Source organism: Ciconia boyciana, chromosome 15, assembly GCF_034638445.1.
Source record: "Ciconia boyciana chromosome 15, ASM3463844v1, whole genome shotgun sequence".
Taxonomy (NCBI): domain Eukaryota; kingdom Metazoa; phylum Chordata; class Aves; order Ciconiiformes; family Ciconiidae; genus Ciconia; species Ciconia boyciana.
In genome coordinates this window covers 4,476,990-4,488,846 of record NC_132948.1, presented here as the reverse complement: position 1 = coordinate 4,488,846, position 11,857 = coordinate 4,476,990, and the positions used below count along the sequence as shown (strand labels likewise).

At 56.7% G+C, this 11,857-nt stretch overlaps 1 protein-coding gene across 3 annotated transcripts in view; it reads left to right on the top strand.

Annotated features, from left to right (window-relative positions):
• The first annotated feature begins 1,428 nt into the window (after window positions 1-1,428).
• MSI1 (musashi RNA binding protein 1) overlaps window positions 1,429-11,857 on the top strand; it is a 31,472-nt gene continuing 21,043 nt past the window's right edge. For 2 of the 3 annotated variants that reach the window (XM_072880342.1, XM_072880343.1), the window contains exons 1-6: window positions 1,429-1,640; window positions 1,899-1,939; window positions 2,071-2,152; window positions 2,266-2,350; window positions 7,079-7,120; window positions 8,883-8,975. In XM_072880342.1, coding sequence (XP_072736443.1) covers window positions 1,582-1,640; window positions 1,899-1,939; window positions 2,071-2,152; window positions 2,266-2,350; window positions 7,079-7,120; window positions 8,883-8,975 — 402 coding nt within the window. In that variant the 5' untranslated portion in view covers window positions 1,429-1,581. Of the gene's footprint in view, window positions 1,641-1,898; window positions 1,940-2,070; window positions 2,153-2,265; window positions 2,351-7,078; window positions 7,121-8,882; window positions 8,976-11,857 lie in introns of those variants that run through there. The other variant, XM_072880344.1, reaches the window with a different exon arrangement.

Genomic DNA, 11,857 nt, shown 5'->3' with positions numbered 1-11,857 from the left:
AGCTCAGGAAATGGAGTGGGTGAATGGTGGTTTGGCAGAGCTAACGGGCAGAGGATGAATTTAACTCAGAGTTGCAGCCTTGGGATGAGCCCATGTAACAAAATATACTATTGCAAAGCATTGTTAAAATAAAGGTGTCCTGGTTCCTCTCCAGGAGGGAGATGAGGTGTACTGGCACGTGGAAAAGCAGTCACAAGAGAAGGGGAAGAAAGGTCAAATGAGGATGGCACGGACCCAAGAGCTGTCAATACCTGGTGCTGGAAGGAGTAGAGCTAGAGATGCGTGTGGGGAATATTTGGTGGCACAGCGGCACACACACAACTGGGACCCTGTGATAACCCCTCGCAACGAGAGGGGCTCACAGCAACCGTCACCAGAGGTTTTGTGCACGGCTCTGCTCTGATACGCCACAGATGCAACCAAGTGCCCTTTCTCAGAGCAACGCACGGCACAGCCAGGAGAGAGAGGCTACAACTCTCATCTGACTCCAGCTTTACAGGTGACAACCAGCATTTCATTTGTTCCTCGCTGAGCTCCTCCAGCCAGCCGGGGCCGGGTTGCCCAAGAGCAGAGGCAGAGAGTGCACGGACCTGCTCCAGAAGCTATCAGTATGTGGACGAACTTGCGTGGCAGCAGAGAGAGGCTGGAGCTTGGCACGAGTCTGTCAATTTGAACGAGCGAGAAACTGCGCGGTGACTTGGGGCCAGCCTGGCCGCCCTCCCTGCCGCGCCGCGGGTGAAGAGAGCGGGCCGGGCCGTGCCTACCTGGTGCTGCGAGGGGGCTCCGCGGCGGTGCCCGGCAGCAGCTTTGTTCGGGGCCCGCCGGCCGGTCCAGTCCGGGCACCGCCGTGCGGGGCGGGCAGCGGCGAGGCCGGGCAGCCTCTGACCCCCGCGGGCTGCGAGGGGGCACGGAGGAACCGGGGCTCCAGGAAGGCGCCTCGGGGTGCAGGCGCCGGGGCTCCCCGCTGCCCACCGCCCAGCCGGGGGCCCGGGGGCGAGGAGGGCAGCCCCGGTCCCGCCCTGGAAGCGCCCTCGGCAGGGAGGGCGGCGGCCGGGGCCGGTCCCGGGCCCTCCCCGCGCCGGCTTTAACTCGCCCGGTGCCGGCGCCCGCTCGGCGGCGGCGAGACACCGGGGGGCCGGGCCGGGGTCCGGCGCGGCGAGCCCGAGCGCACCGGGCCAGGCCTGGCTCCGCCGCGGCGGGGCTGAGCCCGCCGCCCCTTTGTCCGCCGCCCCGGGGCAGGTGCGGGCGGCGCGGCCGGGGACAAAGCGGCCGCGGGCTCCCGGGCTGCTCTCGCCGCCGTGCCCGGGGCCGGGCGCGCTCCCCCGGCGCGGTGCGGGCGCGGCTCCCGGCGCTCGGCCCCGGCGCCGCCGGCGGGTTTTATGCGCAGGGCGGCCGGCGGGCCGGCGGGGGTGGGAGGAGCCGGGCAGGTTGTGCCCGCCGGGCCCTCCTCCCTCGCTCCCTCCCCGCCCGGCGGAGAGGGGTCGGGGGAGGGGGCAGCATGGCCTGTCCGTCCGGCCCCTTTTCCAGCGCTCATCTGCCCCGGGAGTGCGGCGCCGCTCCTCGCAGGGAGAAGAGGTCCGAATGGAGACAGACGGCAGCCAGCCCGGCCTCGCCTCCCCGGACTCCCCGCACGACCCCTGGTCCCGCCGCCGCGGGCCGCCCCCGCCGCCCCCGCCGCCCCCCCGGCCCCGGCCCCGGCCGCGGCCGCCCCCTCCCCCCGGCCCCGGCCGCCCGGCCCGGGCAGGCGCGGCGGCGGCGGCGGCGGCGGTGCCGCTGCCAACATGGCCGATCCGCGCCCTCCCCTCCCCTCCCGGCCCCGCCGCCGCCGCCGCCACCCCCGCGGGGCGCCGCGGCCCCCCGGCGCGGCCCCGCTCACGGCTCTCCCCTTCCTCCCGCAGCAAAATGTTCATCGGGGGACTGAGCTGGCAGACCACGCAAGGTGAGCGCCGCGGCGGGCCCGCACCTGCCGCCGGGGCCGGGGGGGGCGGGGCCGGGGCCGGGGCCGAGCCCGGCGGGGGCGGCGGGGCCGGGCCGGGCCGGGACACCCAACGGTGGGCGCTGTGCTTGCAGAGGGCTTGCGGGAGTACTTCAGCCAGTTCGGCGAGGTGAAGGAGTGCCTGGTGATGCGGGACCCGCTGACAAAGAGATCCAGGTGAGAGGCCGGGCCCGCGCCTCCCTTCGCCCCTGCCGCGGCCCGGCCGCCACTTTAACCAACTTTCTCTCTTCTCTCCGCATCCCCTCTCCTGCCCGGGCTGCGGGGCTCAGGGGCTTCGGGTTCGTCACGTTCATGGACCAGGCTGGCGTCGACAAGGTCCTGGCCCAATCCAGACATGAACTGGACTCCAAGACGGTGAGATGACTTCTCTCATCTCAGGGGTGCATTTGCCGGTGGAGCGGCTGTGCTCGGAGCAGCCGTCGGTTGCGGTGTTTGATTTCCAGTTAGAGGCTGCAAACTATCGATTCCTGATACGGATTGATCGGCCCCTTCTCTGCCCCTCTTGCCGGTGGGTAGCCTAGCTGCCGCCCAGGCACCGGGCTCACCGTCAGCCCAGGGCTGATGTCCCGACGTGGGTCTGCAGATCCTGGTGATGGCTTTTCTCCCACCCATCGGTTGTAAGGCCCCTCCAAGGAGTGATCGTGGCCCTCTCGGAGCTGGGACACCTGAGCGTGTTTGGGGCGAGAATTTGCACTGGGAAATGGATGCGGCTGTGTTTGGGGAGAAAGGAGCCACCCCTGCCCCCCGTGTGCTGCCGAGCACCGCTCCCTCCCCAGGGGTGCTGTCTCCCACTGCCCAGGCCCCGCTTCCCCCAGCCATGGTGGCCCGTGCCCTCCCCTCGGCAGAGAGCCTTCGTGCCGCGCACCCCAGAGACTCGCCCGTGGCTTCCCCGGGTGAAGTTTTTGTAACGGTTGTGGAGGTTCAAGACTTTATTGTCTCCAAGCGTGGCCAGTGCCCGCCCATGTGGGCCACCACCAGCCTCTTGAAGCGGCCACAGCTCTGGCCCTCGTTGTGCAAGCAGGGGCTGATTAGGAGCCCCGGCTGGGCCAGCAGAAAGATTTTGGTGGCTCCCTGGGTCAGTGGCGTATCATGCCCAGTCCTGCCTTGCAAATCTGCGGTGCTGGGGAGATGTGCAGGCTGTTTCGGGGGGTGGGGGTGAGGTGTCTGAGTGGGAGGTCCCTTCTCTGTAGTTTTAGTGACTTGCCTTCCCCTGAATTCCTTTTCCTTATTGCTGCCCCGGGGTGAAGGTGAGGGTAGGGATGGGGGAGCGGTGGGGGCTGTGAGGGGGTGGCATGGTAAGGGGAGACGTTCCAGCTCCGGGCACGGGCTGCTGAGGAGTCCAAACACGCAACTTTATTTCTTGCAGCGCGTGGCTCGGGCGTCCTAGCCTTTATCTCTGCAGAAGGGAGAGGGCGGGAGAGCGAGACCCCCTTTCTTAGGGTTTACGGCGTGAGTTGCAGTGAGATTTATGTCTGTTCCTGTTTAACTGCCTGGATCGCTCCCTTTGATGTGCACAGGTCCTTCCTCCCCACGGGAGCTCCCGGTTAAACCTACCCCAGCCTTCCTGGTCGAGGCTGGGTCCCCAGGACTCCCAGCCTTCCTCCTTTCAGGAGTGATGTAAAGTGAGTTTTGCTCTGGGGGAGGGTTACGGTACAGTCTTTTGAGGAGGGCCCAGGGCTTTCTTTTTTTTCTCTTTCTTTTTTTTACTAGCCTGTGTAAACACGGTGTCTGCTCAGCTAGTCCCGTCATGAGTCTGCGGGCTGGCATAGACCCCTCTTGGAAAGGCAAGTGATGGCTGTCTGTTGTAGCACTAATCCCAAAAGCGTTTTGGGGCTCGGAGCGAGCCGAAACCCACGGTCTCCATTCTTCTCCCCAGACCGCCGCTGCCGCCTGTGCGAAGCCGCTCTGCAGCCCACCGTGCAGCCCACGAGGGCGGGGAGGGACGGGCAGGGCAGGGGCGGGCGGGTGCTGCAGGAGAACAGAAGGGCCTCGTGGCGCAGGGCGCATGGGGACCGGCCAGCCATTGAAATTCCCAGCTGCATCTGCTCTGCTCGCCCCGCCGGCGCGGCAGAGAGAATGGGGGCAGTTTCGCCAGGGCCCTTCCTTTGTTAGGAACTTTGATCCTCTCCCCCCTTCCTTTTTATTTTGTATTTAGCGTGGTTTTCAGCTGGGTCAGATGTTTTGGGGTGTTTTGCCTGGTGAGAGGTTGGTCTTGTGGTACCGTGTGGAGCCTCTGTATGGCTTTTCCCTGCTGAGCTGAAAGGCTCTGCTGTGAGTCATGGGTTAAATGACACAAACTCATCTGAATCCTAATTTAGGGTTTTATGAAACTTTGCAGGAAAAGGCCCGGTGTCCTGAAAGGACAGCCTTCTCTCGAGGCTCGGTGTCTCCTGGCAAGCAGCACTTGATAGTCAGTGTCTGCCCCACTTGTTGCTTCATTGTTTTCCGATTCTTCCTACCCTAACGAGGGCTGTTGGCCCGATTCTCCGGGGAAACCTTGTGCTTTTCAGACTCCTCTTTGTTTGTAAGCTAGATAGCAGCAGCCTACGGGGTTATTTATGGAAATGCTTGATATGAGAATTGGCTTTGCAGTCTCAAGGTAAAAGATTTGCGTGACTTTGTAAAGCTGCAGCTGGCCGCTGCCTTGAGCTGCTTCTTTATATGCTCTGGGAAGAGCAGGCTTGGTGGTGTGGGTCGCCCTGTCGTTTCTTTGTTGCTGTTACTGAGTTTTTGCTGTGTTTGTCTTTTGTGGCGGAGGGAGCGATCTGCGGCTCTCGGCCAGCGGTGACTAACGGAGCGAAGGTAGCCATGGAGGTGCGATGAATGAACAAACCCAGTCCTGAGGTCTTGCGGGTCCTTCCCTGCCCTCCCCCGCTTTGGGGCACCGATACCAGCCGGGTTAACGCAGGAGTTATGTGACCTGAGCTATTAAATGGTGCCATAGGTGGCCTGAAGAGCATTACTGAGGAGCCCGGCCAGCCCACTTGGTACACCTGCGACGTCAGTGGGATTCCTTGTCCCCCAAAGCCTTGTGGGGTGAAGTGGAAGCGGTTTGTGCTCAAGTGACTTCCACTCACCGCGGCCTGATCCCAGGGTTTTGTTTTCTGGATACAATCTGAGCAGTTCCGAATGCTCTGAACTCTGAGCAGATTTCTATCTAGGTTTGTAAAGAGGATCCATTACGTCAGTGAGTGACACTGAAACACAACTCCTCCAGGGCTATTTGTTTTAACACCAGAAATGAGGGAATAAGGTACCAGCGCTTTTGCTTTAATTAGAAAGACTCCAGCCACCGAGGAGCAGTCCAGTTCGAGTAACTTGAGTCCAGCACTGAACTCGCTCCCCTCTGTGTGTTCCCAGGGCTGCCCCTGCAGTCGGTTGCCCTGGCCTCCCTCTACCTGCAACAATAGCTGGTTGTGCAGAAGAATTTGTGAAATGACTGCCTGCTCCCTCCAGCCAGGAGGACGCGTTATCTCTGCCCAGTTGATCACACTCAGGGTAATGAGAAAATGAGGCCGAGCTTAGCATTGCTGAGTATGAAAGCATCTTCTTGGCAGGAGCTGAATGACACTGGCTGAGAAGTAAAAGACAGTAGATTATTGTTTTTGCTTATTATCTGCCATCAACCTCCTGGTCTCCTGCCGTCCCCTGTCCTCAGAATTCGCTGTGGGTGTCTGCACTAGCCAGGAAGCGGTGGGGGGGGGTGTGTGTGCGCACAGGGAGGGGAGGGACGGTTCAGATGCCCCAGGGAGGCACCGGCGGGTATGCTAATCTGCTGGTGCTTGGAGCTTGGGGAGGGAGGTTTATTTTTGAGTTTATTTGTGCTCTTCACTTTTGCCTCTGTTTACTTACGTGCTGAGTTTATTTATGTTGTAGGCTGTGAGTCAGGATGGAGGTGGGGAAGGCAGGGAGAGAAGCCGGTGGAAGGGCGCAGGGAGGCCGAGCTCCGGGGCTGTGTGACAAGTGAAAGGACGTGGGACGGGAGGGCGGCCAGGCTGGAAAGCTGAACAAAGCAGAGAGAGGAGCTGGAGAAACACAGCTTCCTTTTGGGCTGTTTGAGCTGCTGGGCTGATGGGACGATGCTCTGGGCTGCCCTCCCAGCTGCAGCATGTCCAAGTGCGGGGATGAGCCAGACCTGCCTTTACCGCAGGTCTTTGTAAGCTGATTTGTAGGTCTGGATCATCCCTGACATGATGTAACTTTACAGGAGTTGCTGTAAAAATAGGCTATAAAGAAAGGTGGTGGCTGAGGAGGAGAGGAGGCTTCGTGGGTGTTTGGCTGGCAGCTGCATTAGTGTTGTCCCGGCTTTTGTGGTGGTGCGAGGCCAATGCAGGCACGCGCTCATCTGTGCTGAGCCCAGCAGAACGTGCGGCACCTGGATGGCGGCGCGGGGACCGGCAGCTCTGGCCGGCGGCAGGTTTATAGAGAAGCTGAACAGGCACAATGGAGGGCTCAGCCTGCGGAGGGGAGGCATCGCGTCATTGTGTGCAGTGCAGCCTGGGGAGAGGGGCAGCACGCTGCCCTGCAGCCACAGCCTCTGCAGCCTGGGGGGCTTTGGCCTCCTCAGTTTTGTTTGCGCCGTCCTGTCTGCTCTTTTATTTCTTCACCTTGTGTTTTGTGGGATGAAATGTTGGGCTTTTTGTGTGCTGCCTCTTTTCTGTCCTGTTACTAGCCAGGTGGGCTCTGTATTTAGTTAGAGTGCAGGGGGAGAGCAAAATGGCAAAAGAAAGCACTTTTAATATGAGGCTGGTGATGCAGGGCACCCAGGGGCAGGCCGAGTGGGAGGGTGCAGCCCAGCCTAGCCTGTTAATCCCAGCATGTGATGGTCTCTCGGGTGCATCTGGCCAGCACTCAGCCGGAGATGGACCACTGCATGCTGGGACTTGTAGTCTCCCTGGATTACACCTTACCGAGAGGGAAAGATGTCTGCAGCCAGCTTCGTTTTATGTGCCTCAGGCAGATTCTTTGGGTTTTTAGCAAGGTGCCATGTGGGCAGAGACAGCCATGCGCATGGAGGAAACCCTGCGTCTGTAAATAGGCAGCAAAAATGTGTTCACCTGTTCTTCCCCATATCTCTTTCAGATTGACCCGAAGGTAGCATTCCCCCGCCGAGCACAGCCCAAGGTAAGCACCGCTGGCAGCCCTTGCCACTCCAAAGGGTGAAATTCGTGGTGGTGAATCTTGTCCCTCTGTGCAAGGTTGCCAGTGCATGTAACGGAGTCGCTCCCTGGGGTTTGCTCAGGACTCACCTGGAGCAGGAGCTGTTGTGCTGCACCGCCAGTGTGACGTGCTGTGCTGCGGTACGCTCCTGTCGGGCTTGCAGCACAGCGCTGGGGGTTTGCGTGGCAATGGAGGAACCAGGAGGCCTCTCAGTTGTACTTTAGGATGCACGAGTTAGAGCTGGTGAAATAAGTGCTGCCCAGGGTGAACTTAGTCTTTCCGAAGTTGCAGCCAGTGTCTGGAAGTTTCAGGCCTAAGGAGATAGAGAACAGCTGCATGCTGTGATGTGATACAGGTGGAAAGAGGGTGGTGTGTATTGCACACGTGTGTGTACGAATAGGTGTATGGCAGAGAGGGAGAAGGATTTCATTTTGTGAAATGCCCTTGTGTGCTTCAGCACTGGAAAAGGCAGAAGGAGTTTGGTGTTGGACTTTATCTACAAGAGGCTCTGGCATCGAAATGTGCAGTTGCAGGAACTTTTTCCAAGCGCGCAGCTAGAAACTTTTAACTGAGGAGCCAGCAGCAGGCTGGAGACTGCCTTTAGACTTTGGGTCTCCCTTTAACTTTGCCCTTGGAGTTTTAACGTTTAGAGTCTCTATTCCAAGTGCTGTCATGGGAGAAAGAGCTGGGGAGAAGCAGTGTTGAGAAGCAGAGAGAGGAGACTGGTGCCGGGAGGGAAATAAGGGGGATCAGGCACTGAGAACAATTGGTGAGCAGGTATCCCGAGTAACTGGAGCCAGGAAGCACATGGTAGGAATTGGGTTAATTCCATTAAGCAGTTTGGTGACAGAAGGTGCTTTAGTGTTAGAACGGGCTGCTCTCCAAGCCAGGGAATTGCTGCGGATTAGCCCTATGCTCCTTGGGGTAATTAGGACCATGTGTTCCTCTGAGAGCAGGGGTGTAGCCAAGCAGCTAAGGGGAGGATGCAGCTGGAGAGCCGGTTCAAAAGATGTCGGTGTGCCTCAGCCTGGCAGCAATGGCCCCTCTCAGGGTAGTTAGTTTTCTTCCTTGTCCCAGTTGCATGAGTGACAAGTGGCAGAGGAATCTTCTCTTTGCCTTCTTGCAAAGGCAAAAGAGATTTAACTGGGCATTGACTGGGCTCCATTTAAGTGACTGGGGAATGGGTGCGAGATGAGACTTAGTCCATGCAGATGCTTTGCAATTTATGAGCTAGGAGAGCAAAGCCTGGGGAGCCTACCTGTGCTGACAGGCCTCCTGCCCATCTTTCCACTCTGGGAAGCAGAGCAGGCATCTCTGGGGGAGCCTGAAGGAGGCTGGCTGTGCAAAGTGGCAGGGCTGCGGGAAGAGCTGGAGGGCTGGGGAGGGGACAGTCATGCCCTGTGCCTTTGGGGTGGTGTGAAGGTGCCAAGAGAGTAGCAGCAGGTTAGCAAGGGGAGAGGCTGGTAATGTGCTGTCCGAGGAGGAGGTGGTGGCTGGGCACTGGCAAGCATGATGGGGCAGCGCAAGGGCAAGAGCATGCCTTGGGGTCTGGTGTGGGACAGACCTGCTGGCCACGTTTGGCCAGGGGGCCTCGAGAAGGTGGAAGCTCAGCTGCAGCAAAGGGGCAGGCGCTTCCCGGCAGTGGAGGGGAGTTAGTGGCCTTTTGAGTCTCGTTCTCCGCTCGCTCTGGGTTTATTCGGTGAATTCCTGTCCTTCCCTTTTCCAGATGGTGACCCGAACGAAGAAGATATTTGTGGGTGGTCTGTCTGTGAACACTACTGTGGAGGATGTGAAACAATATTTCGAGCAGTTTGGGAAGGTAAGTCTCTTGAGTGGTGTTGGATCAAAGCTGTTATTTATGGGGCAAAAAGGAGTTTTCTGAACTTCTGTGGAGGCAGGATTAGGAGGCTGCGAGTCTTCTGCACGGGGTTAAGTAGATTGAAGGTCAGTTACAGACGCTGGGTGGCTGTAACGTCTTTGTAGGGGCTACAGCCAGTGACTCCTGCCCTGTGTTTTGAAACAAAGAGTTTGTGCTTGTTCCTGGAGTCGGTAGGACCTGGGCTAAGGGAAATGGTTTTCCATTTTTTCCCTATCCAGAGGCCTCTTAGGGCATTTTGGTCCTGCAGATTTGCAGTTTGTTTAAACGCTGGAGGAAGGTTTGTAGACACTACTAACAGAACGGCTGCAGCATCAGACCTGTGATTTTGGCCTGTTTCTAACTCTGAGCCTTGTGATAGATATTTTGGTAATCTTTCATTAAAATAAGCCTTTTGGTCCTGAAACTTCTCCTGCTGAGTCTTGGGCAAATGGTGATGTTTTTGGATGTTTGAAGAAAATTTGGCACTACGGCTGTCCCTTGTGTTGGTCTGGCTCTTCTGTGCCAGCTGGCGACTCAGGGAAGGGTGTGCTTCTGTGGATTGAAGTTGCTTGTGCCGTGGTCCATGAAAGCCAGGTGTGCAAATTGCAAGTCGGGACCGAATTGGAGGATAGCAGGGGGCTCAGTCTTGGCCCTTCAGTCCCCTGTCAGGAGGTTGTTAGCATGCCTGGGAGCAATCTCAGTAGTATTAGACTGAAGGATCCCAAGATTTTTAAGGGGATTAGGAACTGAAGGGGATCATCGTACCCAAATGCTGAATGTGGTCACCTCTGGGGCAGGGCACTGTGACTGTTTCACTGTTGTTTGGTGGTGTTGTGCATGCGTTTGCTGTTTGGGGCAGGAAGTGTTTGATTCTGTAGCTGTTGAGACCTTCCTGCCCGGCTGGGGGGGCAGAACACAGTTTGCTGGGCGGTAATCTGGCCAGGACGTTGCTGATAGCATCATGGATGTGGAGGAAAGTACCACAGGAACTTTAGAGTGTGAGGGATGAAGGCTTTGGTATTAATTTTCTTCTGAAAGATCCTGCAAAAGGGTGATGTTATGCTAAGGCACATTAATCGGTGAAAGGAAAGGGAGTTTTGTAACCAGTTTTGCCATATTGTTGGAACTTTTGGGCAGAAAGTTTGGAACAAGTGTTTGCTCAGTACCTTTTATTCAGCTTCTGAAGTAAAATCTGCATGTCCTGGTATGCCATCGTGACTGCAAAGTGGGACTCCTTTGTATTTCTGTTCAGTCCTAAGAGAAAGTGTCAATAGGAAAAGTGCTCAGATATACCCATGTTTGCTCATCGTTAGCTCTGTGTGGTTTTCTTTTCTATTGGAAATAAGCAAACTCTATTGTGTCCCCGAGATCTTTTATATGGTGTCACTGAAGGTGTCACCACTAAAGGTGGTGGTGTCCATGTGTCTGTGTAGCCTGAAGGTTGTTAGTCTGACTTGCATGTGCTTCTGCACTGCTGATGGATGCATTTGATAGGAAAACAAAATGTCTTGGCCATAATCCCCTTTTAACCTTAACTGTACCTCTGTTAATTTGAAGCAGAAGCACGTCATGTAGCACTCGGTTTACAAGCAGTTACAGTTGCTCTAGTTTGAGAAGTACTTTACAGTTCTTTTGGGGTGTTATGCTGTTATGTTCCTCTTGTTTAATGGTCATGTGCTGAAAGGTGTCCTGACGTCAGGAGACTGGCAAGAACTGGTTGTGTCAGATTGTTTTCTTGGGACTGGGCAGAAGGGAGAGTTCTGCATAGCTCTGTGCAATTCATTTCTGAAGAACCAGCATCCCGGACAACATCCGGCGCTCAAAATCTGTGTGAGGCCGATGCAGCTGGCCTCTTGGCTCTGGGGAGTTTCCGTGGGGAGAGGTCAGGGCTGGTCAGATTCACTCTCTGGTTTTGGGGCAGTTTTCTGACTCATCTGGCCATTTCAGCTGAGAGACTCCTCAGAGCTCTTGTATAAAGCGTCTCTCCTGGCCTGTAACCATCTTCTAGGCTAAGCCTCAAATAATTCACTGAAGGCTAGGAGAACTGTTTCCTGAGAAATTCTCTCCAGTTGGTAGCTCCGTATGGCTGATGTGCAGGATGAGTGGTAAAGCATGTTTCAGAGCAAAGCCTCCGTGGCCATCAGCTCTGGGGTTCTGAGCTCTGAATGTGCCACTCTGTGGTTTCTAGGGCTAAGAAAAGCCTGTTTTCTTCAACTTCACATGTGACTCATGGAGAACGTGATTTTGGTACACAGGCTCTTTTGGTGTTTGTTTATGATACTCTGGGGTCTTCTAGCTTTCAGAGGTCTCCTAGGATCCCTTCTTCAGAGGTACTCTTGGCACCTGACTCTGTGGTCTTCATCTCCTTGATTTATGGCATCTTTAAGTGAGAAGTGGTGAAACTTCAGTTCTGTCATCCTCATCTTGGAAAGCCTCTCTGAAAAAATCTTTTCTAAGTCATTTGGGCCAGTACTTCTTCTGGAATTGGATTGGGACTGTCTGAAAAGGAATTGTTAAGGATGCCCTTTTAAAGGATTTCCTTGGAGGACTTACCCTCTGAGGAAATGGCTTTGTCTGTGTTCCCTCTTCCTCTGAGCAGCCCCGCAGTTTTCTAGGATCTGGTGGGAGAAAAATCGCTCCTCTTTCCTCCTGCCTGTCCAGGGATGCATGGGAATGCTTAGAATCTAGAGGAGAGAGTGGGGAGCACCAAGTCATCCTGTCTTGATTCCTCAGGATCAAGGTACTAGGTTTCTGGGGGTGATTTTTAGTCAATCATTGAGAATCCAGTGGTAAGCTCAGTTTGGATCTCAGCTTCAGGGAGAGATCATCCTCTGCTTCTGAGG